Source organism: Sceloporus undulatus, chromosome 4 (genome assembly GCF_019175285.1).
Source record: "Sceloporus undulatus isolate JIND9_A2432 ecotype Alabama chromosome 4, SceUnd_v1.1, whole genome shotgun sequence".
In the NCBI taxonomy this organism is placed as follows: Eukaryota; Metazoa; Chordata; class Lepidosauria; order Squamata; family Phrynosomatidae; genus Sceloporus; species Sceloporus undulatus.
Genome location: NC_056525.1, coordinates 172,045,787 through 172,071,938, shown reverse-complemented (window position 1 = coordinate 172,071,938; position 26,152 = coordinate 172,045,787). Strand labels below are relative to the sequence as shown.

The window sequence follows — 26,152 nt, the reverse complement described above, 5'->3', positions numbered from 1 at the left end:
TATCTCACTTATTTTCCTAAGCAAAGAAAACCTGAAGTCAGTTATCCTTATTTTGGTAAGAAATGGATTAGCTATAAAAGCACATACTAGTAGGTATAGCTAACATGGACTGATCTTGGAAATACAGACTTTAAAAAAGATAAGTGAAGAAAAATTAATTTCCTTTTTGTTTAAAACTTTATATTAAAGCTTTAACAATAGGATTGTCAGTAAATGTCCTAAAAATTCAGGGGAATTTTTAGACAATGTAAGCAATGTAGGTCCTTTTCCCTATATAGATTAATAATAATATGGAAAGTAGCATAGAGTCAAATGCTCCATGGTCATCATAATACCGCTGTCATTCAATCACCTTTTCCTTCTGGCTGCTTTTCAGAGGATTGTCAGTGCTAGCTGATGAATAAAAGATGGTCTCTTAATTAAATAAAAATGAAATGGAGTTGTGCATTATTTACTACTACAGCAAGGCTAATGCATTAGTTGCTTGAGGCATCTATTAGAGGCTGTGGTTCTAGCTGCTATAAAAAAATATACATCAGGGACCAAACACTAGTCCATATGTTTAAGAAGCCAATTGGAGCACTGTCAGTTGTCCACTTGTCTGAATAAAATTTTCTATAATGAAGCATATTAAAAGAGTTTTGAGCACTGAAGGTAACATCATCATATATTCATTATTATAAATGGTAGTGATAGTGGACTAGTTCCATTTAAGTAGGACTCAGAACAGATCTCATAATTCCAAGCAGCCGCTAAGACAAAAATGAAGGACCTTGCACCTTTAGAGTATTTTAGATTCTTTGAATTCAGGAAGAGATAGATGCAGTTATTTTGAATTATAGTACCTCCCTTTAATATTACTTCTCTTGGGTTTTTTGAAGTATTTCTGGATTTTCCAGAATCATGTTGGCAATATAAGTCACTGGACTGTGACAAGGTAGGGACAAGTGATTCTATGGTAGTTCCAAAAATAATGCACACTTGTGAAAACCACCATTTGAGAATCCAAATGTCTTTAATTGGTGGATCTACTGTCAGCCCTCCACATTTGCAGCTTTGACTTTTACGGATTTGATTACTGGTATTTGCAGATTTGATTAATATGTTTTCTCTAGGAATCTCTAGGTCCTCCAGTGCATTCCTGCCAAGCGTTGGCCGTAGAGTTGTGCTGGAGAACCTAGACGTTTCTAGAGAAAATGGGGGTGGTGAACTAGTTCGATATAAGTAGGACTCAGTGGTTTGAGAGCTGTTACTTACTATGAGAATTGACAAGTCCTTCTGTATTTCCAACAGTTTTCATTGGAATGGTTTTCATTATTCTTCTTTTTTTACCAAGAACCTGGACTGTTCTCTTTTGTTGTGGGTCTGCACTTTGAAATAATTTGTAGGTCTTCCTAATTTGTAGCAGATGTTGACCACAGAGTTGCACCGGAGGACCTGGAGATTTCTAAAAACATGTTCTCTTAGGTAAAAAGAGTAGGTTTTTTTTTAATATAACTGTAACTTCAGTCACTACTATTTCACATTACACATGGAAAAGGAAGGCTAATGACCTGAATAGGGTAATACATGAAAAACATCCATACAACATTTGCTCCGTCTTTCCAATACGTTTTTAATATATATGTGCGTATGTGTATGTGTAACTTCAACCACTACTATTTCACATTACACATGGAAAATCATTAGCCTTCCTTTTCCATGTGTAATGTGAAACAGTAGTGACTGAAGTTAGTTATACAGTAATTGATGGGAAATACATTTTTTCTATATAGTATCTTCAAAATAGTGTTGCAAGTGTATTACTTGAATTCATAATAGAATGGAAAGCAATCACAGATTTATTAGTCATTTTCTTTGTACCAATCACCAACATTACCAGTTCAGATATAAAGTATATTTCTGTAGGTTCTTTTATTTGAGTTCAGCAGGGTGGTTGCTTCCTTCCAGTAACTGGATTTGTGACATGTAATCAAGTGGATTGTGCACACATCAGAATGAGTAATCACATGAAAAGATCTGTGGTAATGCATAGGAAAGGGGTACTCTAAACTCTGCATGGCCACGGGTGGGGGAGATACTTAAAATGTTACACTTCATTGATTTCAAATACAGGAGACAAAAGATTAGCATCTGTGCAGAACCAGTATTAAAGATTTGAAGAATGGATTAGAAAATCTGGTTGCTTTGGTAACATTGTCAATCATTCGTACAAAGACTGACATTCTGGCTGCTGCTGTATCAAAAGATATTATACTTGAGTGTGAAAAAAAATTGCATTTCTTATTATATCTATTCTGTCATACTACACTGGTATTCTAAAGCAGAGAGCACATCATTTCCAAACTACGTGGCGTTTGCATTGGGTACATGTATTTGTCAATGCCCACATGAGCTGTGGGTGGAGGAGGAGGATTTCCTTTCAGTGGCTGTTAGTTCACAGGAGCTTAGTGGGATTGGCAGAAAATAAAGAGCTCCTGTCACCTCAAAACAGGTGGCAGTTGGTGTTTGTTCTTATGACATGCCTGTACTTCTTGTCTGCTTAGTGCTGTTGCTAATTGGCACACTGTAGACACACTCTTTAGATGAACCAAGTCTGTAGATTCCACAAATCCTGATAGTTGAATAACATATTGAACTGGGATTTAATTTAGTGCTCACTTTAATAGGCCTGTGCACAGAAGGCCCAGACTCTTCACATAAAGCTCCTCTTTCCTTCTGTATTTGATTTAAACCAGTGTTGGGAATCTAGAACCCTGAATCTGAATCTGGCCTTCCTGAATCTAGAAGATCATTTTCTCTTCACCTTGATGCCACTGTTGTGTGGTTCCCTCATTATAAAATGTTGAAATGCCTCTTCCAGAGCTTGGATATTAGTACTGTAGTAAGAATCTGCAAGACAAAATATCCAGGTATCTTTAGGGCCATTCTTTTGCTCCCCCTCCCACTGGAATGCAGTCCCAAGAACTTCTCTTAACTTGAATTTCCCACTTAAACTGACAAAGATTTCCTACTCGTGTGCACTATCTGAAGGGCATTTATATGCAGGGTCGAAGGTGCGCATTTTCAGCATTGAGTCAGACTATCACACCTTTTTACTCCAGCTTTTAGCCCTGGAGCATGGCTTCGGTCCACTTCCTGCCCACTTTGGAGGCATGCATCACCTAAACACCCCTCCTTCAAAGCGGGCGGATACTACTTTATTTGGCCTGTCTCTTTCACCCCTGAGATTCAGATTCAGATCCTGCCTCAACACATATGTAGAAGATGAATTAGCCATGCCATTATTTTCTCAGCTTCAGTCTGTACTTCTGCTTTGATGCTATCTTGGGTATTGTGGGTTTTATATCTTTGAAAGCCAGTGTAAGGATTTTTGAGAGAGTGTGTATAAAGTCCTTTATAGTAATACAAGTAATATGCCTTATCAATCAGCAGGAGAAGAAAAACATAGCGCAATAAGTCCTGACCAAAGATGGGATTATCCTAGTGCAATTTCAGTGTGAGATAAATTTGGTGGAGTGCTAAAACAGTTAACACCCCTGCAGTTACTATTTTGCTTCTTCAAACTGACAGCCCCCTGAAGCAGCTTTTTAAAATAAAAAATAGATACAGATTTTTAAACTATAAATGTGAAAGTGTAAGAACATGTTGGGATTTTTTTTTCAAGGCAGAAATACAAATATATAATATAGATTTATTTGTATCCTGCCCAATCACAAGGAATCTGGGCGGCTAACAACAGTAAAAGAGTGGACATTTGGCGGGGATGGGAGGAGGATAATTTTCCCTTTCAGAATTATGAACTAGAGACTTTTTAAACTGAGTGATTTGAAATAAAATGGTTAACACAGGCAGTACCCAGTACTGGAGATCTTTATGGAAGGTTCAGCGTTAGTCATAGCATTACTATGGTGACTGGATAAATGGATAAGCAGTATTTAGATAATGCAAAATAATTTATAACAACATCTTCAGGTACTTATACCAGAAATGGTTGGAGTATTTTTTTTTTCTACACTGTAGTGACATTGCTTTTGTACAGCTCAACCTCTGACTGTCATTGCTTCTCATGTCCAAACTATGGATAACGTAGAAGATCTGTGACTAAGGTTTCATCTATACTGGCCAGAATACTCTAGGCTGTTCACAGAGTATTATGGTCTCAAAGCGGCCCCAGATTCCCCAGCCCTACCCCATTACCTCTGTACTCCATAGCTATACTGGCCAGCTGTCTACACACACATCCCCACTGTGTTGCCCAATGCCACTGGTGCAAGTTGCTGCCTCAGAGTTCAGAAATAAAGCATACAGTGTTGATCTTGTGGCTTGTGACCTCAGAGTGAGCAACCCGTGCCAGTGATGGCGATGCTAGACAACCAGTGGGGGCATAGCTGCCCAGTGCTGCTACAGGAGTGCTCTGGGTTTTCCTGCAAAATCCAGAGCAAAAAGTAAGTTTTTAAAAACTGGTTTAAATGCGGGATAGAGTGTTATTTGATGCGGAACTGATTTTACATTGTGAAGACAGGGAGCAGCTTCCACTCAATTTGTGGATTTGCCCAGTGTCGTGAAGACAAGTTGCTGGAGGATGGGGTGACACCATTTAGCCTGGCTAGACGAGCCCTAGGTCTGGTTTACATCTGAATGGTTGGACTCAGATTGGGTCAGGGCAGTCATGCTGGTATATATGTATATGTGTAGCTGTTTCTCTTGAATGAAAAGTGTAAGAAGCTCTAATCACTTGTAGTTTGGTCCTCTTTTGCTTTCATTCTCCATGTTTGTACAGTGAGTGAAATAAAAAGATAACACACACATACATTTTCATGTTGAGCATTTATTGATTTTATTGTACCAGTTTTAGATACTGTATTTTAGATATATATTTTAGGTATTGTATCATTGTACTTTTGCTGTAATCCCGCTTTGATCAATTGGGAGAGGCAGGAAATATAAATAAATACATTATTATTATTATGTTGAGAAGCTTCTGTCAGTTCTTCAGTTGTTGATATCCATGAAAACTTAGAACCTGCAGATCTTGGAGAGAGAACTTTATTAGCTAATATTCAACTGACATCAACACAGCATTGATGTAACTTACAGAGGTATCTTAAGTGGTGGTGAACTAGGGAGTTATGTGATGGATGAGCTGCTAATTGCAGAGCTCTGTAAGTGCACTGCAGCCATGGCAGGAGGTGTATTTGGGTGGCCTTCTTTTCTCCACTGTGTCATTTCTCATTTAATTCCTTTGCTTCCACTGAAACCAATAGGAGGGCAAATTACTATGCTTCCCTAGGCCGGACGCACAATCCTGGGCTATACAAGGAAGTTAAGGGTTTTTAGAGCTCACTCACAGGATTACCTGTTTGGCCCCCTTCCAACTTCCTGCTGCTGACCTTTCCCAAATGATTAGGATTGCTTTGCTCAGAGCGTTTTATGCACTAAAGCTCTCTAACTAGTGCAAATGGAGTGTCGGATTGCCTCATCAAACTTTTATTCTGATTAAAGTATAAATATGAGTTATGGTAGAATTTATTTTCTTGGATGGATAAGGGTACAAATAAACCAAGCTTAATTTGATTTATATACCACCTTTCTTCCAATATGGAACCCATAGGCATTTATAAATATAAGTATACATATGGCCACAGAGGACTTGGACAATGAGGAAATCAAAATAGTAAAAGAATTCTTGTACATGGGATCAAACATCAATCAGAATGGAGACGGCAATCAAGAAATCAGAAGAAGACTAAGAATAGGAAGGGCAACCATGAAAGAGCTAGTAAAGATTCTAAAAAGTAAAGATGCACAACTGAGCACTAACGTTAAATCATCTAAGTCATTGTATTCCCCATCAACATGTACGGATGTGAGAGGTAGACAGTGTAGAAAGTGGGTAAGAAGAAAATCAATTCATTTGAGATGTGGTGCTGGAGAAGAGTGCTAAGGATACCGTGGACAGTGAAAAGACAAACAAATGTGTCCTTGAATAGATCAAGCCTGAATTCTTCCTGGAAGCCAAGATCATGAGAAGGCACGAATCATTGGAAAAGATAGTAATGTTAGGAAAGATGGAGGGCAGTAGAAAGAGAGGACGACTGCACGCTAGATGAATGGACTCAATTAGGGAGGTCACAAGTGTGAATTTACAGGACCTAAGCAGAGTAAAGGAGGGAGGGTCTTGGAGATGTCTCATCCACAGGGTTGCCATGAGTTGTGGTTGACTCAAGGGAAGTTAACAATGTACCACACAGTACAGTTCCATATGTTGCAATATACACAGTGTGTTGGCTCTAATGTACATAGGTGAGTTCTACTTATATTGGAAAAAATGAATAGAGTCACAGTTTTCAGTGTGTCCTCTCCTCTTTCAACATCCTATGTTTCCCTCTTGACATGCTGTGCTGAAGCGAGGGGACGTTTTAGGGCAGCTTGTGTCACGATGCTGTGGGACTGCAGGGGTAGTGAGAATCAGCAGAGATATCCTCACCTTCTTTTTCCAGGGCAGAGACTTTGCTGGATTCCAATGTGTAATGTGGATTCCAATGTGTAAATGTGAATGGAAGGAACCCTTTTGTTCACCTAGTGGTCAATCTAAATCCAACTGGATGTGTTTTATATTCTTGTGAGTGGTAAAGTTTGATGAGAAGATAAATATTGAATATTTCATTCCCCACCTACCCACACCCAACAAAACAAAAACCGAGCAACCACTACCTAAAGCAGAAATTGAGAAACAACTATTTTCCTTCCCCTGGTTCCAAAATTACCAAATTATTTTACATTGTGGCATACCTTTGAATGTAAAAAGTGGTAGCAAACTAATATTAAAAGAGACATAAATGTAGTCATAATCATTATTATTTTTTAATATTTGCCATGAAGTGGAATCCTATGTCTGTTTAGTCATAACTATGCTCCACTGTATTTAATGGGATTTAGGATTTGGTTAGGATTGTAGCCTGAAGCATTCATTGTTTCCATACCAGTTTATAGATGAGACTTTAAACAAATTAACAGAATTCTAGTTGTGTTCTGGATAATGCTTAAGGGTTTACACTTGTGGAACTAATGTTTAACTTAGCAAGATAAAACAATCACAACCTAAAGTGAACAGTGTGAAACCTGTGAAACCTGTGAAATAAATTAAAGAAATTTTGGAACCTATCCAAGTCTCGGTATTTGATTTATTCATATGTTATACTTCTAAGACGTATCACATGTTAAGTGATGTGAAAAGCCAAAAAATATTAGTAACGTAGTGTAAATAACACACACAAAAAACCACCCCAACTTGTCAACTCTGTGGATTAGAAGAGACTTAAATTTGAGAGAGTGTTAATCTAAATATTACGGTTCAAAAGTTCTGTGAAATCCACACTTGAAATGGAGCAGCTAGTATTACTGGTTCCTTTGTTTCCTTTTTCAGAATGGCAGAGATGGATCTGATGGCAAGATTGGAAAATGCTGTAATTAGGCTTGAATCGTTGTTGTCAAATTCACACAGAGGTACAGAAATGGAATATGGAGCTGTTAATGGAGTCAATGGAGGTATGGTTCTGTTTTTTCCGAAGCTTTATTCCTTATCAGTATGTAGGGAACTGAACAACTAGATGACATGTGGAATAGCACTTCTGCTAAAAGAAGCAAAATGATACCCAGCCACCTCCATCCTTCTCTTAAATTAGCATAAAGGATATTGTGTGGGCTTGTGTAGAGAATGTTCAGTGATAGCTTTCATTTTAACCATAAGTCATACATAAATCTTTACCACAAAAGATATATCTTATTAGGCTTTTACACTTGTGGAACTAATTGGACTTGCAGTATTACTGATGTATTTTAAATTATCAGATTTTACATATTGGTCCAAAGGAGTGAGTTCTTGTGATATGGCTTCTTGCATTTTGTTGGTTGCTGTCACCTCTGGGTCCACTCTTTCTATTCTTTATGAAGGGGGAGGGCTGGTTGCTGGATTTCTTGGATCTACACTAGGGCTCTTCTACAGTTTCTCTCTCACACACACACCCAAAATGGGGTGTGGCTTGCTGAGGTGGGTACATATTTTGAAGGGGAAATCTCCTGATTTTAAATAATATTTTTAGGCGGGTTACAAATGGCCCTCAAGGGGCCGTTTTCCCGCTGCCGCCATTCGCTGCGTAGGGAAGCCCCAGCGGCCAGACTGCGAGGCTTCCCCATGCAGCAAAAAAGGAGCGCCGAAATGGCGCTCCTTTTCGAAACATGGAAGTGGCACCGCGAGGGGCGGAGTGCGCCCTCGCGGCGTCACTTCCGCCGTGACACGTCTGGACGCATAGTGTCCAAGACGTCAAAATGGCGGCGCCCATGTGGATGGGCGCTGCCATAAAGTCCGCACTCCGCGCGTACTGGGAGGAGAGGCCGTCAGGAAGGTAAGAACCTTCCTAACCCTAATATGGCCCTTCCTAACCCTAGTACGCGCAAAGCGCGTACTTTATGGCGGTTTATAGAGTTATAATGTAAAAGTGCATTTTGCACTAAGAAAAACATTAAGAAAAGATAGTAGAACAAACAAAACAAACAAAAATAAGCTTCATTTATATACCACTTCATACCGCCTAAGCAGTGTCTAAGCGGTTTACAACTGTAAGCTAATTTGCCCCCAACAATCTGGGTACTCATTTTAGCGACCTTGGAAAGATGCAAGCCTGAGTCAAGCTTGAGCCTTTTTGCTGGTCTTGAACTCTCAACCTTATGGTTTTGAGTGAGTGGCTGCAGTACAGGCATTTAATCACTGCACCACCAGGGCTCCTTTTCATTCTTATATGCCTTTGAATTAAAAAGAAACCCACATGAGTGTGGGAACAAAATGTTGAAAGTGGTGCCAGGAATTGCGAGAATATAGTCTGGAAGAACAGAAACATCATTTGAATAGTAAAAACAACAACACTGAGAACTATAGCAATAAAAGAAGCCCTGGTGGCGCAGTGGTTAAATGCCTGTACTGCAGCCATTCACTCAAAACCACAAGGTTGCGAGTTAAAGACCAGCAAAAGGGCCCAAGCTCGACTCAGGCTTGCATCCTTCCAAGGTCGCTAAAATGAGTACCCAGACTGTTGGGGGCAAATTAGTTTACTTGCTAATTAGCTTACTTGCTGTTCACCGCTATGATCTTTGGAATAGTGGTATATAAATAAAACAAATTATTATTATTAATTATAAACATTGCAGCCTCCTGACACCTTTGCCCTCTTTGGAGGAGCCTTTAGTACAGGGGTAGGCAACCTGCGGCCCGCGGGCCAGATGTGGCCCGGCAAGGCCTTGGTACCGGCCCCAGCCCGGTCCTGCCACTGATTGCCGCCGGGGCCTTTGGCCTCTCGCGCACAGGGGCAATTGTCTATATAGAAGCCTCAGAAACATGCATTTATATTAACATTTTTTTTAAAATCAGCAAATTTTTTTGTGTGTCCTCCACTTTTTAAAAAAAAAGTGTCCACCATTTGATTGTCCTACATGGTCCGTTTATTTATTTATTTAAAATTTTTTTTAATTATTTAATTATTTATTGTGACTACGGCCCCACCCAGTTGTCTCCTGAAGGACAGCAACCCGGCCCCCGGCTCAAAAAGGTTGCCTACCCCTGCTTTAGTATAATGAGTATGGTATCTGCTTGGCTGGAGAGATTCTGCTCATGGCAAAACCACTTCCTAGCAACATAACCAAAAAAGAAAGAAAAGCCATCAAGGATCTCAGTTCAGACCCAGAAATCGTTATTCTCCCAGCAAACAATGGCAATGCCATGGTAATCATGGAAACAGAACAGTACAAATAAAAATTCAAGGAACTCATGGATCCAGCATTATACAAAACACTGAAACAAGACCTGACCAACAAAATCACCAGGAAAACTAACACCTTGATCAAGAACTCCTCAATTCAGCTAACCACACACCAAAGTTTATGCAAATCTGAGTCTCTCCCACCATGACCCAGGCCATGTGGGGCTTTAAAGGTGATAACCAACACCTTGTACTGTGCCTGGAAACGAATTGGCAGCCAGTGGAGGGATTTCAAGATAGAGATAATATGGTCACTCCTGGTTTTTCCAATGACCAGCCTGGCTGCCACATTTTGCACTAATTGAATTTTCTGGACTAGGTACCAGGGTAACCCCATGTAGAGCACTTTACAGAAATCGAGTCGTGTAGTTACCAGTGCATGTACTACAGTTTCTAGGTCCCTTGCTGCCAGTAAAGAGCACAGCTGGCATATCAGCCGAAGCTGATAACAGGCGCTCCTGACCGTCACATTCCAGTAGGACAATGGATTTTATGAGCAGAGAGATGGGGTAGCCATAGGAAGCCCTCTAAGCCCCATGATAGCAAACTTTTACTTGGAACACTTTGAAAATCAAGCGCTGGAAACAGCACCAAAAAAGCCCACAATATGGTTCTGATATGTGGATGACACTTTCACCATTTGGAGCCACAGAGAGATCTGACCATGTTTTTGAACCATCTGAACAACATCCACCTAAACATCCAATGCATGATGGAAAAAGAAAAGGAAGGAACATTGCCATTCTTGGATGTCCTGGCCATCCTCAAACCAAACCAACGTTTGGGCCACACAGTATACAGAACACCTACGCACACTGACAGATCTCAGATCAGTGAGTTAGGAGGAGTGACTGTATATTCACAGATAGTCTGCAAGCCTACATGTCAAATAATTTAAGGGTTTATTTTGATTTCTCTCTTTCAAATGGATTCCTTTTTTCACTGGATCACACATATATGCTGTCAACAATAGGAGTTAAAAAGGTATCACTGCTTGGTAATCTATGGCTTGTTACAGACTGCCAAAATAAAGCTGCTTCGGGTCTCTTTGGAGGTATGCTATTTAAATGATGCATGGGTCCTAAGAGTCTGGAGGTCGGGCCAAAGCCACACTCCATTCCTAAGCACTTTTAGAAGAAACAAATAGAACATTTGACATATATCCACATTGCAGAATTAAAGCAGTTTAGCACCACTTTAACTGCCATTACTCTATCCTTCAGAATCCTAGGATTTGTAGAGTGGAGAAATGTTCAGCCTGTTCTGTCAAAGAGTTTTTGTGCCTCAAATCCAAATATTCTATAGATTAGCATCATAGTAGTTAAAGTGGTATCAAACTGTTTTAATTCTGCATTGTGGATACACCCTTAGTTTGTACATGATAGATGTTTGACGTACTCAGGCTTTTCTCCCCTTCACATTTTATGAACTTATCACATTAAATGCCAGCGTACCAGTGCTTCATAAAGTGTGAGATGGCTCTGGCTCTAAGGCAATTATGTTGCAGTTCAGAAATGTTAGTCATTTGATATCTGAAGTATATTAACATCAAATGAAGCTTCTGTTTTGTACTAAAAATGGACAGCTTGTTTTTCCCCCTCAAATCTACAGTAAAATTGTGTATGTGGAATGAAATTTTTGAAAGTCAGCACATTTCTAGCAGCTAGGTGCTACTACTTAGAACGTAAAACAACATGAATGAAAAGCTGCAAGTATGCAATTTATGTGGGTCACTAGTAATATTTTGAGGGGGAACATGCAAAATGTTTTTATTACATGAGTTACAAAGACAAGCCAAAAGATGCCATGTGACTTAAAGACTAAAAGTTGCTTTTTAAGAATGGATAAAACTAATTTGATCCATTTATTTGGTGTTAGAAGAATTTGTCCTTTTCCCATTCAGTGCAGCAGGTATGACTATTATGCATGAGCAAAGATGCTGCAGGCCAAACCTGGAATAATCTACAGCCTTATCATTTTCTGTGGTAAATGTTTTTAAGTATCTTACATTTTTTTCTTAGATGATAAAGTAGGGCATTCAGAATGTATGAACTTTATTCTCCAGTTCCTATGATTTTTTGCCCTTTCCATCAGACATAGCACCCTATGTGGAAGCCTTTGACAGAATAATGAATGGGAGTGTAGCTGAGTTTCTAAAGAACAGCAAGATCCTTGAAGGTGATGTGAAGATACATGTAAGTATTCCTTCCCATTTGATCTTCCAGTTACATCATTTGTAGTGCTATTCATACTTTTATCCACATGATAGCATGTAGATCCAAAATTTTGAAATGTCTTCTGTTCTGTAAAGGCTAGAATAAACACATTATTACTGTACTGTACATACATTCATTGATGAACATCAGTGCTGGATATACTACTCATACTTTGATTGTGCCTCATGTTGAAATGGACCCGAAGTCAACGGTACTTAAATTTACCGTGTGTGTGTGTGTGTGTGTGTGTGTGTATCCCTTCAAGTCACCTGTGAACTTATGGTGACCCATTATATTTGCCATAAATCAGAAATAACATGGTCACATAACAACAACAACAAACGGATTTGTTTAAATATAAATCAAGATCTTGAATATAAATCCAGATCTTGCCTTTATTGCAAGAAAATACTTCAGTGATTATGTGTTATTATTGTTAATGTTTTATATTCCACTCTCCAAATTATTTGGGAAAGTTTACATGATTCCCATCATCTTTTACCCTAGAAGCTACTCTGTGAGGCAAGTTGAAAAAGATCTCTAAAATAAATTCTGACTTAGTGGAGTTTTGAACCTGAGATTCTGTCATCTTCATCCTGCAATTTTATCCCCATGCTAACATGCGGGGAAACTACTATTGTTCTGAAACTAAGCATGCTTCTCATTTATTTGTATTTTTTAAAACAATTTATTATAGTATAAAAATAAATTAGTGCATATTTGTTAAGATTTAATGTAAATAATGATGTTATCAATGTATTTTAATGAAAACATAATATAAACCATCTTTAATAATAGCTGTATATTAAATATTGGGTAGATTCTGAGTATCCTACTGAATTTTTACTTGCCCTTGTTAACATCTTCTGAAAGTTTACTGTCTTACTTGATATCATGAAACAGAAGATTTGGTGGCCTTACTAGACTTGGTGCTGTTCCAACATCTGCGCTTTACCTTAATAAGTCATACAATGAATGTTTTTCTTATGCATGTCTTATAGTCCATGTGTCCTATCCATTATGTTTGCAGCTGCTGTGTTGTTCACATTGAGAGTTGAAAAGAAAGTTGTATTTGGTTTCAGAAAGCACCTGTTGCCTGGAAAATTCTTACATACCTGAATGAATTGTAATATCTGAGAGAGTTCACAAGAAAATTATGTATTATGTAAAGAAAAAAAGCATATTTAGTGCTTTTTAAAGTGTTTTTTAGGATGCAGTCATGTCCACAGCTACTTGAACCCAATGGGACTTATTTTTTTAGTAGATATCTATAGGATTTCATATATTAACTCAGAAGTATCAGCACAAGCCTAAATTAATAAGACTATGACCCTATGGATCTGTAAGGGTATCTCAGGAATATTAGATTTATTGGAAACTCCTCCTTCACCCTTAAGAAAAAAGTTTACATTTATATATCCCCTGTGGCAATTTCTACAGTCCTTACTTCTATGACAGAGGAGATTTAACACAGGCAAGGGAGAATTTGAGGCATGCTGTGGGTACGGCAGTGAATGTGCCATGAGAGGCCATGGACCAGTAAAAACCAGTTTCTAATCTGTGACGCTCCTGGAGCGGGTTTCAGTAGGAGGGAGTTTGTAAAAAATGAAATCCCAGCAACAAGAGAACTGAACTGGAGTAGGAGAATGCAGATATGCTGCTCTTCCCTCCCTTCTGCCCCTAAGCTCAGAGTTCTCTGTAGCCAGCAGTAGGAACATTTTGCCTGCGGCCTAAAGGAGCATTCATTTTTGGAAATTTTCTCATAATACATGTATCACTTTTTGTAAACTTTCCCATAATGTATGCATCATGTATGGAATTGAATGAGGAAGAGGTAAATGTGTGTGCCAGACCATTTGCATTAATTTACTGTGGCCCATATTGCACACGGTCATCAATGCGGTAGGATAACATGATAACCAGACTTCGATTCCCCTCTCCTGTATGATGTTGCTGCTGTTGTGTTGCTGAACCGTGGGAGAGGGTAGTAGAAGCGAGTCTTTTTACTCACAGGAAAAATCCGTTAATGACTTCCTTTAGCGCTGTTGTCGTGTATGATTTGCAGTGCAAAAGTTCAATAGTGCTTTCCTGCCAGTTTTGTCTTTGGTTGGTGGGCAAGTGTGAAGAAATGGAGATTGAACCCCCTTCCAGAGTCTTGTTCTGTCGCTGCAATGCTTCTCTCTCTCACTCTCACTCTCTCACACACAGAGAGAGTCTTTCACACATGCACACACAACCTTCCTCCTTTCCTCGCATTTCCCCATTCCCCATGCCTCCTTCCCCAAGCTTCCTCTCACCCTCCCCTCACAAGTAGCCAGGAATGGAGCAAAGGGAGAGAAGGGAGAGCAGAAGTAGCGAAGGCTGTGTAGTAAGGTTTGGGCGCTAACAGGGGCTCTAAATCCGAATTGGGACTGAAGGTTGGGAGATGCCATCCCGATTTTTGCAAGCCACAAAATTGCAGAGGGAGAGGAGCCCACGCAATAAATCCTAGTCTGTTCTACTTAAATTTGTGGGCTGTGTTGAGCACGATACTTAATGACTTTGGGTGCATATATTTTATTTATTTATTGTTTTCTTTATTTTTAGAATAGTACATGTTTTGATTGAATTAGCATTATAATCTTCAAGTGAAGAAATGTGGGGTATAAAAGTTATCCAACAGTTATCCAATTAGAATAACTAAACAGTCAGTTTTATTGGGGTTTGATTCATATTAAAACTATGAGAGACACTAGATTTCCAAAGCAGTGGGTTAGTAGAAAAGAGTTCTGAAAGGACCCAATCCAATGAAGAGGAAGATTTTTATGGCAAACCTTTAATAAACTTGTCCGGAATCAGTTCTGTTTTATATACCGGGTATGAAGATATTGTCACATTTATTCTTGCTTCAGTTCCTCATAGGCTGTTAAATCTGTTATTTGGCTACTTCATGATGAGCACAGCATTATGCTCATAGGGCAGAAAAATGCACGTGCGTCCATGTTGCTGTGTCCAAATGGTTCGTGTCGGTTTTCAGTCAGTATTGCTAACAGTTGAGTCAGGACATGATGTCATTACCCCAGATGAGAAAAGACTTGTGTCTGCACTTTTACGAGGAGCATTTTCTGGCATTTGAAAGTAAGCATTAGATTAGAGAGAGCAGTTTCTATTGTAAAGCAGTATACAATGAGGGAGAAAATAATGAGACACACAAAAAAAAAAGTCATTTGAAACCCTACAAAACAATACACTGCAACACAATAGATTATCATCCTCTGCCCCCACCAAGATTAGTTCATTCCAAAGGGCATGTTGTTCAACAGATACTTAAATGTATAGGTTTAAACAAATCTATCCATTGGATTTAGTTCATGTATTTTAATTATATGGATTATATAGCCCAAGTAAGTTATACATCAGCAAACAAGGACATGAAGTAGGTGTGTGTGTGTATGTGTGTGTGCGCATGCATGTGTGCACACATCAGATGTTAATGTTATCTCTGCTGCTATGGTTAGAATTAACAACCATGCCAAAGAGTTAGCTCTTTCAGATAAATTAAGTTTTATCTTTTGCATTACATTTTGCAAGAGACCAAAGAATCTCTTATCTAAACAGTTAACATTTGCAAATGTATCTTGTACTGGAATGCTTTTCAAAATAATGCTTTTGATAAAGAATGAGAAGTTTGACTAACCATGTTAATACAATTGAACTTTATTTATTGTTTGTATAAAATGAATGGGGCTTTCTTACCTTCATCTTCCAAGAGTCAGACATGAGGTCCACACCATACTAGAGCTGCTTCCAAATGTGTGGCTCTGAGTCACCTGTCTCCTGGTGTTAATACATTATATGTGTTCCAATTCTAGGCTACAAGTGGAGTTGTAGTTTGTAGTTTGTTGTAAAGTTGTAGTTTACTTTCTAGCATTACTGGAGATACTGCCCTTTTCTATCATGTTCATCATGCAGTATTCTGTTCACAGTGACAGATGGGAAAGAGTGGTTATAGAAGTAAGGAGTGAATCTAGTTGAAACTCCATATTCATTTTGAATGGAAAGTACTGTATAGATTGGAAATATGTAATTAGGAAAAAGGTGACAAGTTGAACAATTTGAAAACAACTATTTGAAGGATTTTTTTAAAAAAAAGCATTATTATGAAATAGTGATATAATATTATCTGTTTTAAGCAATATCTCTAGTATTTAAATATTTAAAGTGTGGCTAGAAATGCATTTTAGCAACAATTAAATATCAAATAAATATATTAGAGTTGTAAAATGGTATGCTGAGCTGCAGTAGTAATTCAACTGGCATGTTATTGTCATATCAAAACCATGATTCTATAAAAAAAAATCGTAGCACTAAAGGCGTTGACATCTATGTGGCAGTATTCTTCTTTTAAAAAGATAAAGCTTTCTTTAATCAGATAAAAGATGGAAGAAAAACCGGAAGACACGGGGAGATTACAAAATAGATATAAATGTTGTATGCCCCACCCTTCTCTTGGCAAAGGTGTGGGGGGGGAAACCATGGATATTCCACACTAAATTCCAACTATGGGAGAAGCCTTCAATTTACAAGAAGTCCAGATATAATTTCCTTCTCACATTTCCTCATTCTGTCCCCCCTCCTTAATTATGAAAATTCATCAAGGAAATACAATGGAATAGATGCATAGTTCCTTTTAATTGTAAGTGGTAGGGACCTTTTGTTTAGAAGCATCCTAATTATTAAAATGAATTCCACAAATCAGTGGTTTAATGTGTGAAAATTGCTTCTTTTTGCCTATTGTGAACATATTTTCACTTTTGTTGGATGAATCTTGGTGGTTGGTGGTATGAGAATGGAAAAATTGGTCCCTATCCACTCTCTCTATATGATTGATAATTATAAACAGCATGTATCCTTACATATTTTTCTAAATAAATTACAGGGCCTTTAACCTAAAACTTCTTTAATTTCTCTCTCTCTCTCTCTCTCTCTCACTCTCTCTAAGCTTTATTAATGTTTTCTTCATATTTTCTTCATTTTTTATCCATTGTCTTTTGTGTTGTTGTTGTTGTTGTTGTTGTATGCCTTCAAGTTTTTTTCCAATTTATGGTGACCCTAAAGTGAATCTGTCATGGGTTTTTCTTGGCAAGGTTTGTTTGGAGATGATTTACCATTGCCTTTTCCTGAGGCTGAGAACATGTGACATACCCAAGGTCAGCCAGTGGGTTTTATGGCTGAGCTGGGAATCGAAGCCTGGTCTCTAGAGTTGTAGTCCAACACTCAAACCACTATGCCATGCTTACTGTGGATAAAACATACTGGGGGGAAATCTGTTTAAAGTGTGAAAGAGTTTAAAGAATTATAAAATGTTTAGCTGTTTTCCAAACTACAGTATAGCACAAGGAAACAGAGTGCACATTTCAGAGCAATGAAATAAAGCAAGAAATTATCTTTGCCCCTTGCATTGGTGGAATGTGTCAAGTTCGTGTGTTGTGATAGGAATCATAGCTTTGTTCAGAGTAAAATACTACTTTTCTGTTTCTTAAAAATGAGATAATAGAAAGTGTACTGTACAGTTTGTCATCAAATGAGATTGACTGTGGGTTTGAGCAATTAGGAATTAAAAATGAAAGGAGATTTGGGTAGTTTTACTTACAAAACCATTAATGACTCTATTGAAAAAATCCCAAATGAAAATGCTGACAGTTTTTTTTAATATTGACAGTTCAATTTGCTTCTCTTTTCCTCCCACAGGCAGAAATGGTCCGTGCCGCTTTCCAAGCACAAAGAACATTTCTTCTGCTGACCTCACAATATCAAGAACCTCAGGAGGTAAGATATATGTGTGGGAGAAGTGGCATTTTTGGTTTTAGATAGTAGTGGATGATCATTCTGAATCTTGTTAACCCTCTGAAGTTAATTCTCATAGTTCAGACCAAAGCTTGTGATAGTTATTTTTTTGGATTGCAACTTCTAGAGTGGCCATGCTGGCTGAGGAATCCTTGGAATTGTGATCCAAAAATGTAATATTCCAAGCTTTGAATGAATTAATTTGGCTACCATTTCATTTACAGCACAGGCACAAGATATGATTTTATATGTACAAAACAAGCTGATAACTTTGTCATACTCCACAGCAAAAGTGGTTTTGAGTCTTCTGCTTACTATCAAGTGCATTTAGTGATGCTATCCATTCTCTATCGTGTTTATTTGACACTACTTTTTAGATCGTGGAAGATATGTCTGTCATCATTATTAGTTATAGCAACTGATAGCTAAAAAGAAGTGCACATTTTAAAAACATCACATACCTTTGATTACCAGGTCCAGGGGTTATACAACAGGCAATGGTTCCCTAGCAAGGACGATTTCCTTGGCATGGCTTGTGAATATAAATGGGACAGTTAGATGGCCCCTGTTGGAAATAGAATCACAACTATGTATTCTTTTTGATATGATCCAGCAAGATAGTTTTTATGCTCACATGAATAACGTTATTTATCCCATTGATTTAGTGGGTCTATTCTGTTGGGGATTAGCAAATTTGTTTAGGCCAGGGGTGGGAATTATATGGTCCTTAAGATGTTGTTGGACTGCTGGTCCCAAGCAGCCCTAGTCACCACTGACAGTGGTAGAGAATGCTGAGAGTTACAGTCTAACAACATCTGAAGGTCTAACACATAATTCCCACTCCTGATTTAGGCCTGTGGTTTTTCACAGATATATAGAAAGTGTCTATGCTGCAACATTTGGAAAATAACATAGAGAGGTGATAGCAGGCTGGAGGAGAAAGCAGGATATGGAGAAGGGGGGGAGGTTTATATTACATAAGCGGGGAAGAACACAAGATAGAAATGGGTGGATATAAAGGGTGATTTCAAATGTATACAATGTGTTGCATCAAGTGCTATGGGAAACTTGTTATATCAAAAACTAATGGTGCAAGAAAGGGGAAGAAATTAAAGAAAGACATGAACACAGACTCACACATTACCTATTCCACAGAGAGGTCAATTTATGCTTCTTTCTTCAGCATTGCTGTGCTTAGGGTTATACTTCTATTACAAGGCATGGAGCAGTTTTCATTCCTGACTATTGAGCATGCTGGTTATAGATGAGTTGTCATCCAAAACCCAAAGACTGGGTTGGGGAAGGCTGTGTGCAAAGATGTAGTGGCTGAGGATAAGTGAAGACATTACCAACCTCCAATTAGTATTCTGCCTCCTCAGTGAAATCTTTCTTCAGCTCCAGATTTCTAGCATTGCACTTGAGCATTTAGAAATATAGGCCTGTTACAGACAGCCAAAATAAAGCTGCTTCGAGTCACAGTGGAGGTATGATGTTTCAAGGATGCATGCATCCTAAGAGTCCAGAAGCCATACCAAAGCCATGCTCCAGTCCTTAGGGATGGAGTGTGGCTTTGGTGCGACTTCTGGACTCTTAGGACGCATGCATCATTGAAACACCATACCTCCACTGTGACTCGAAGCAGCTTTATTTTGGCTGTCTGTAACAGGCCATAGTGTACGTATCCAAAGGAAAGGATATTGTTGCATCCTGCAAAAGCCCTGCACTAAAATTTCATGAATTTACTGAAACATTGTATGGGCATGTGCTCTTTGTATTCTGCAGGACTTAGCTTTGGTGCATTTACAACTGTGTGTAAAAATTCTAAATTTTGACACATGTGATAGTGGATATGTGAAGACATTGCCAACCCCCAATTAGACAGATATTCATTGTACCAGCAGAAAAAAATCAAATTTAGTAAACTTGAGTTTTGAAAGTAACATATTTGAAGGAGCTTCATGTGGGCAGTTTATCTGCAAGTTTGTAGAGAAATCAAGGCTCATTAAACTTTTAAACAATTCAGATCAAAACAGAATGACTATCACAATATGCAAGTACTTCCTAGTCACTATTTATTTTGCACTATTTGGAAAACATTATATTTTAAATTGATTTGCCTGATTAGAAGCTTCAAAATGAATCTCTATTTAAAATGCATTAATTGGGAGTTATTTTGTCATTACTTAAAAAAAAAGTTTCCCTGCAGAAACCTCTTTATTGTAACTGATACCCAAACCCTTCTGTTACCTTCACTCCACCTGTGAAAACTGGCTCACTACATCCTTGCTGGTGTGTAGATTATAGCTATAAAGTGGCTATGTAATGATCTTCCATCGGACTGTGTGGCCTAGATAATCCTGAAACCTCCTGACCTCTAACTTCAGATTACCTCAAGGTAGAAGATAGCTCAGACTGTAAGGCAAAAGCACTGTCTTTGCATGAAAAAACAGACCATGATGCTGCAAGTCTGAATTAATTGAGTATAATAGTAACAAAGGCCCCATACAGACTGCCAAAATAAAGCTGCTTTGGAGGTATGCTGTTTAAATGATGCATGCGTCCTAAGAGTCTGGAAGCTACGCCAAAGCTGCGCTCCATTCCTTAGGACTGGAACATGGCTTTGGCGCGGCTTCCAGACTCTTAGGACGCATGCATCATTTAAATAGCATGCCTCCAAAGTGACCCAAAGCAGCTTTATTTTGGCCTGTCTTTCCAGGCCTGAAGACAAGGGAAAGCAAGGGGTGGTGGGTAGAAAAAGCTAACTTTGAGGTGACTGAATCTGATTGTTCTCCCAAAGGACCCTGTGGACACTTCTGTGCTTTGGATCACATCTTAAATGTTTTGGCCACATGAAGGAGGTAGTTTGTTTGAAATAAGGATAAAAATGTATGAATGGCTAGTAGAATCTAGTAATCATAAGTGTGTATGTGTGTGGGATGGAGATTTGGTCTGCCTGCTGTTGCTGTGGTGTGCCTTATATAGAAAAATTCAAAATAAATGATACAGTACTAGATCTTAGCATTGGAAAAGACCACAAGGGTCATCTGCTCCGACCCCTTGCCATTCAAGAATACACAACTAAAGCCCTCCTGAAAGATGACCATCCAACCTCTGTTTAGAGATCTCTTAAGAAGTGTCCACACCCTCCAAGGCAGTCCATTCTGCTGTCAAAGATTTGTTACCATCAAGCAGTTCTTCCTGATGTTTAGGTGGAATCTCATTTATTGTAATTTGAACCCAGTGGTTCGTGTCCTAGACTCCAGAGCAGCAGAAAATGCTCCATCTTCTACATGGCAGAATATTTAAAGACATACCCAGCTCCATATTAGGCCACATGTTAGTGTGAATGTAATTATCCCTTAAATAATGGAGTAACTGTGCTACTGTGTATGGGAAGATGATAATAACATAAAACCACAAGCCTTTGCCCATTTTATTTCCTTAAATTGATTTTCATAAGACTAAAGGTAGGAAAAGATAAAAATTAAAAACAAATTAAAGCCCTGTAAATGTACAGTGTAATGAACTGAAATGTGATATGGAGGCATTATGTACAGCTACGGAAGCAATAAACTTCCAGGAGGTAGGGGGAAAGAACTTATACTGGAGCAACTGTGAAATGTTATTATGATGGAACAGTGAACTAGAATGATTAATGAGATTTAGCAAAATGTTGATAGGTTTAGTGCTTATTGGCATAAGTTATGAATGCAAAACTATTTTCAATGACATTATCATTGTGTGTTTGCCCAGGAGAGACATGTTCTGTGAGTTTCTGCATTAAGACTAATCTAGATTCTTAGATTCTATCTATGAATGTGAGGCATATGACAACTCCTCTACTATGAAGATGCTTCCAGAATGCTTGCAGAAGCTAATATCCTCCTGAGATAACTGGCTAATATGAGAGCAGGAGGCACCATTCTGTGGTGGTTTTGGTTCTGTTTGGCAGGGAATTCCCAGAAAGTGGTGCCGGGGAGGATGGGCTACTGGTCTCTATTTGGCCTTTGGTATTTGGCATTCAGAAATCTGTTTTGACCCATATACTCTTTAATAACTAAATGAGTTGTCAAGGGAGGGAATTCAGGCTCTGAGTGTCATCAGTATGCTATGATATCCAGGTTTGTTCTGTTTTTCTACTGGTGCCAAAGATACAATGGAATATTTAAACTGTTGTCTGAATGAAATGAATATGAGTGAACAAACTGAGACTCAGTCTAGAAAAGATGGACTTACTGTTTGTTTGCTTAACCTGAGATTTGGAGTATCAACTTTTGCACTACTGTATGTAGAATTTCATCTAAAAAATCAGATATGCACCATGGAAATGCTTTGAGATTCAGTACTGTTTTTGGATGGCCAGGAGTGTATTTGCTCAGCTTCGTTTACATAGCCTCTGATAGGCACAGATCAGCCAGGATTGCCACAGCTGCCTCTGCAGTACAGTAATTAGAAAATAATTATTTATTAATTCTGTGAACAGCTTTAACACAGGGCTGCACATGGATCTTTGCCACTTTCAGTGTGGCCACTGAAGCCAATGAGACCCCTATCCACTTTTACTTGGCCCTTGGGAAGGGGTGCTAACTTTCAAAATTGCTTGGAAGGACAAGATGGAACAGCTTCTAACTACCTCCAGTGTTCCCATTTCCAAGATAACTGTTTTCCAGCTTCGATCAGGGTGTGTAAACATGTTGGCTGAGAACCTGCATCAAGAGACATATTGTATGATACATATCCTCTCCTGCAGACTCATCTATCTCCTCTGCCACCCCTGCAGCATGACCCATGGAGAGTGAAGGTGCTGAAGGAACATCTGGCTATGTCCCTGTAGCCAGAGGCACAATGACGATATCATTCGTTGGGAGCTCTGGATGGCCTCCAAGAGGTCTCAGAAGAGGTCTTTGTCATTCTGCGTTATTGCTGTAGGGACATAGGTAGGCTCATCTCCAGTGACAATCCTCTACTCTCCCCCTGGTCACTAAATGGCCGTGGAAAAAGTGCCCCACAGGAGAACGTGAGTGTTGCTGGCTTTGGGGCTGTGTGTAAAGGAGGTACTGAATTCTTCCCTCCACAACAATAAAAAAAAATCCAGTAAAGAAGTGACACCTCAGCATGTCACTAACAGAATATCAGCCATACATGCAGGAAGGTAAAGCTCCTCCTTCCTCCTCCCAGCCAGCAGTGGATATAGCCCCAAGGGCAAAAATGGTTGTGTACAGCTGTTTTAATGAGTACAAAGTCTATTGATAATGACCTTTACTCATGCACAAAGGAAAAACAGTGAGAGAGATCCCCTTTAGCACTTACTTGCTTAAACAAGAACACTGCTTGATAAATATTTAGTTACTGTTGTTGTTTTTTAATTGAAATGGAATTGCTTTTCTTTTTTCATATGGAATTCTGTATATTAAATCCAACTCAAATAAATCATATTGTGGCCTGAAAACAGATGTCAAAATGTATTGTTCATGACAGTTGTTTGAGTAACAGTTTCCATTGCAAAAAGCATAAAGCTGAGTGGTGTGATAGCTTTTTATTCCTCCCTTTCGAAAGCAAGAAAGCAAAATAATCCACCGGTTTGCGGATGGCATCCTATAATATAAAGGGTACCTGATAGACCAGGCAATAAAAGAAAAAGGACTCACCCGTGACACTATCAGTGTGATGTCATCTGGGTCTGCTTAAACATATAACTTAAAGCCACACAGTCAATGTGGGATCCAAACAGGAAGGCCAACCACTAATTTATCAGAATTCACAGAGCAGAGAAAATAAGATGACAGCATATAAATGCTGCAGAAAGCGAGTAATTGTGTCATTCTGTTGTCTAGACGGATTGCTTTAATAACTTAAAGCTGTGACTGAGCTGGCTAGTTGTGATCATGGCGTAGTAGCTTTGCAGATATTCAGAAACAGCACAGTGGAGACACAGGGGATTTGCAGAGTTCCTGTGTACCATGCTGGTTTAAAATGTTGACCCTTTGCTTTAAGATGCAAGTGAACCCTGACAGAAAAACAGTAACTAAACTATTAAATAGCACAAAAAGGGAATACAAAAGTAACAGGACCTAGGATTTGTTTCTCACTCTATTATTCAAATATCAGGTCATGAATTTTAGTGATTCCTCCAGTTAAAATAGAATATCCAGACTCAGAAGTCACAAGCAAGTGCACTTTCAAACAGTTTTATTGAGATTTTTTTTCTTTGCCAGTGATGCTTACATTTTATCCCACCTTGAAGCCCTTTATTTTCTATATATGCAAAAATAGCCAGAGCAGGGAAGATAATTCCAGCTGGCATGCCAATCCTACATCAACTACAATAAATTACTTAGCAGAGTGAATGCTCTGTTACTTTTTATGGTCATGTTCTATATTTGTATTCGAAGTGGAAAGGATCACATGACAAAACCATCTTCTGATATTACAGCTGATGTATACCAGCTAGTGGCTATTTGCCTGTAGAATTGCTCTTTAGAAAGCTGTAACTGCAACTCATTCCCTCACCAGACTTTCTTTCTGATGCTTAATATTAAATACTAAAATTAGAAAACAGCTGGAAATCATTTGTACTTGTGGAGAAACTATGATTGAAAAGTGAGGGTTTTTTTTAAGTATGTGGAAATTTATTCACAAATTTAAAAAAGGGAATTATTCCTAATCTTGTTTAATCAAAGACAAAATTTTGCCATGTATTCCAGTTTGCTGAAAATCTTTGCATGCATTTCTGCAATTGCACGCTTAAAAAATAATTCAGATCCTTGAAATATGCTGTTAATAATGTTTAGCCTATCGGCCAAAATCACACTACTGTAAACAATTTACAGTTGTTATTAATAGTCATATTGGTCTATAGTTGTTGTTTTCTGTCAAAGTCAGGTCATGGTCTTTCCTATTAGCAAAATGGAATTCATTGTCTGTTGCAGTTACAAAATTCAAAATCCTGCTGCCCATCCAAACTGAACACAGGAAGTAACCTTTAACACTTTGGCTTAATACATTCTTGGGCTATTCTAGTATTCATTTTAATGCTTTACTAACAATACTACTTAGTGTCTACAGAGTAGCGATGATAGGTAACTGTAAAATTCTAAATCCCTAAGGCCCAAAAATGTGATGTTGTTTACAGTGTAATTATACTCATTGATGGAAGCAATGTAAAAATTTGGCCAAATTTTTAAAACAATTGGGCAGAAACAATTGGATAGAAATGCATCTGTGTATTTGGCCTCATATGTCAGCTTCCATATGGCCAGAAGCCGCAAATTTCCTGCAGTAATCCCAGTTGTTACTGAAATTTAACAGCAGCTGTAACACTTAGACTGTAGTACAGAAGTTATGTCAGAGAAACCTCTAGCACCATAGAGTTCTGCAGACTACATGGACAGAATGTCTCAGCATTCAAGGAAAAGGGGAAGGAGGACAGGGACCTTTTCCTTGTTGAAGCACTAAAAGTTTGCTCTATGCTTTTAAGAGTACAGGAAATGGGCTGCAAAAGTAGCCAGGGTTATTTTTGGCAAGGTCTACAAACACAGTCAGGAGGGCTATATGCAGTTGGGGCAATATGCATATTGGAAGTATAAGGGGAAGAAGAACAATTCTAAATAGGATGACAGTAGCAGATGCCTCTGAAAATGGTGTTAATATACATCTATATCTAGTTCACTCATGATAAATGTGTTATTCATAGCTGTCAGTAACCCAGCTAGCTTGATATTAAAATCCTTCAGTCAAATATATTTGCCATTAACATGCTGATTGTATGCATTATTCTTATATCAGTCTTCTTTTAAAAAAGAATAAATCAGAAAGGTAAAATACGTTCACCATAGAAATGTAAAAAACTGGAATCAGAACAAATCCTACAGTTTTGAGGTACATATTGTGAAATATTTATACATGCAGTATCCTGTTGCCAAAACCTTTAGAGTGAAAACCATCTACTCAGTGCAGTAGGAATTAATGTTGAAGGGGGAGGGTAGCAAGCCCTCCCAACCTATGCCGGAAGGGTCCTTGGAGCACCCAGCAACAAAGAAAGTTCAGAGTCCGATTGTAGCTCAAAATAAGCACACCTTTATTCTCCGTACGGGATGACAGCTGCCTAAATGGCAATTCCAAGACTGTCATCCCCAATTGTCTTTCTTCAAACCTTTTATACATTCAAAAATGCAAGCATAGTTTAAACAGCATCTCTTTTTGGGTTAACTTTCAACATTTCCCAAAACCAGTTTATTGACTAATTCCTGCCTTCCTGATTCCTAGCAAGTTTCTACAGTTTAGGTTAATCCTTCA

The 26,152-nt window shown here is 38.5% G+C and overlaps 1 protein-coding gene across 1 annotated transcript in view; it reads left to right on the top strand.

Moving 5' to 3' along the window:
- Window positions 1-26,152, top strand: part of CAP2 (cyclase associated actin cytoskeleton regulatory protein 2) — a 68,111-nt gene that overhangs the window by 11,698 nt on the left and 30,261 nt on the right. Inside the window, exons 2-4 of the mRNA XM_042465311.1 lie at window positions 7,430-7,551; window positions 11,910-12,010; window positions 17,762-17,839. Of these exons, the coding sequence (XP_042321245.1) occupies window positions 7,431-7,551; window positions 11,910-12,010; window positions 17,762-17,839 (300 nt within the window). The 5' untranslated portion in view covers window position 7,430. The remainder of the gene's footprint in view (window positions 1-7,429; window positions 7,552-11,909; window positions 12,011-17,761; window positions 17,840-26,152) is intronic.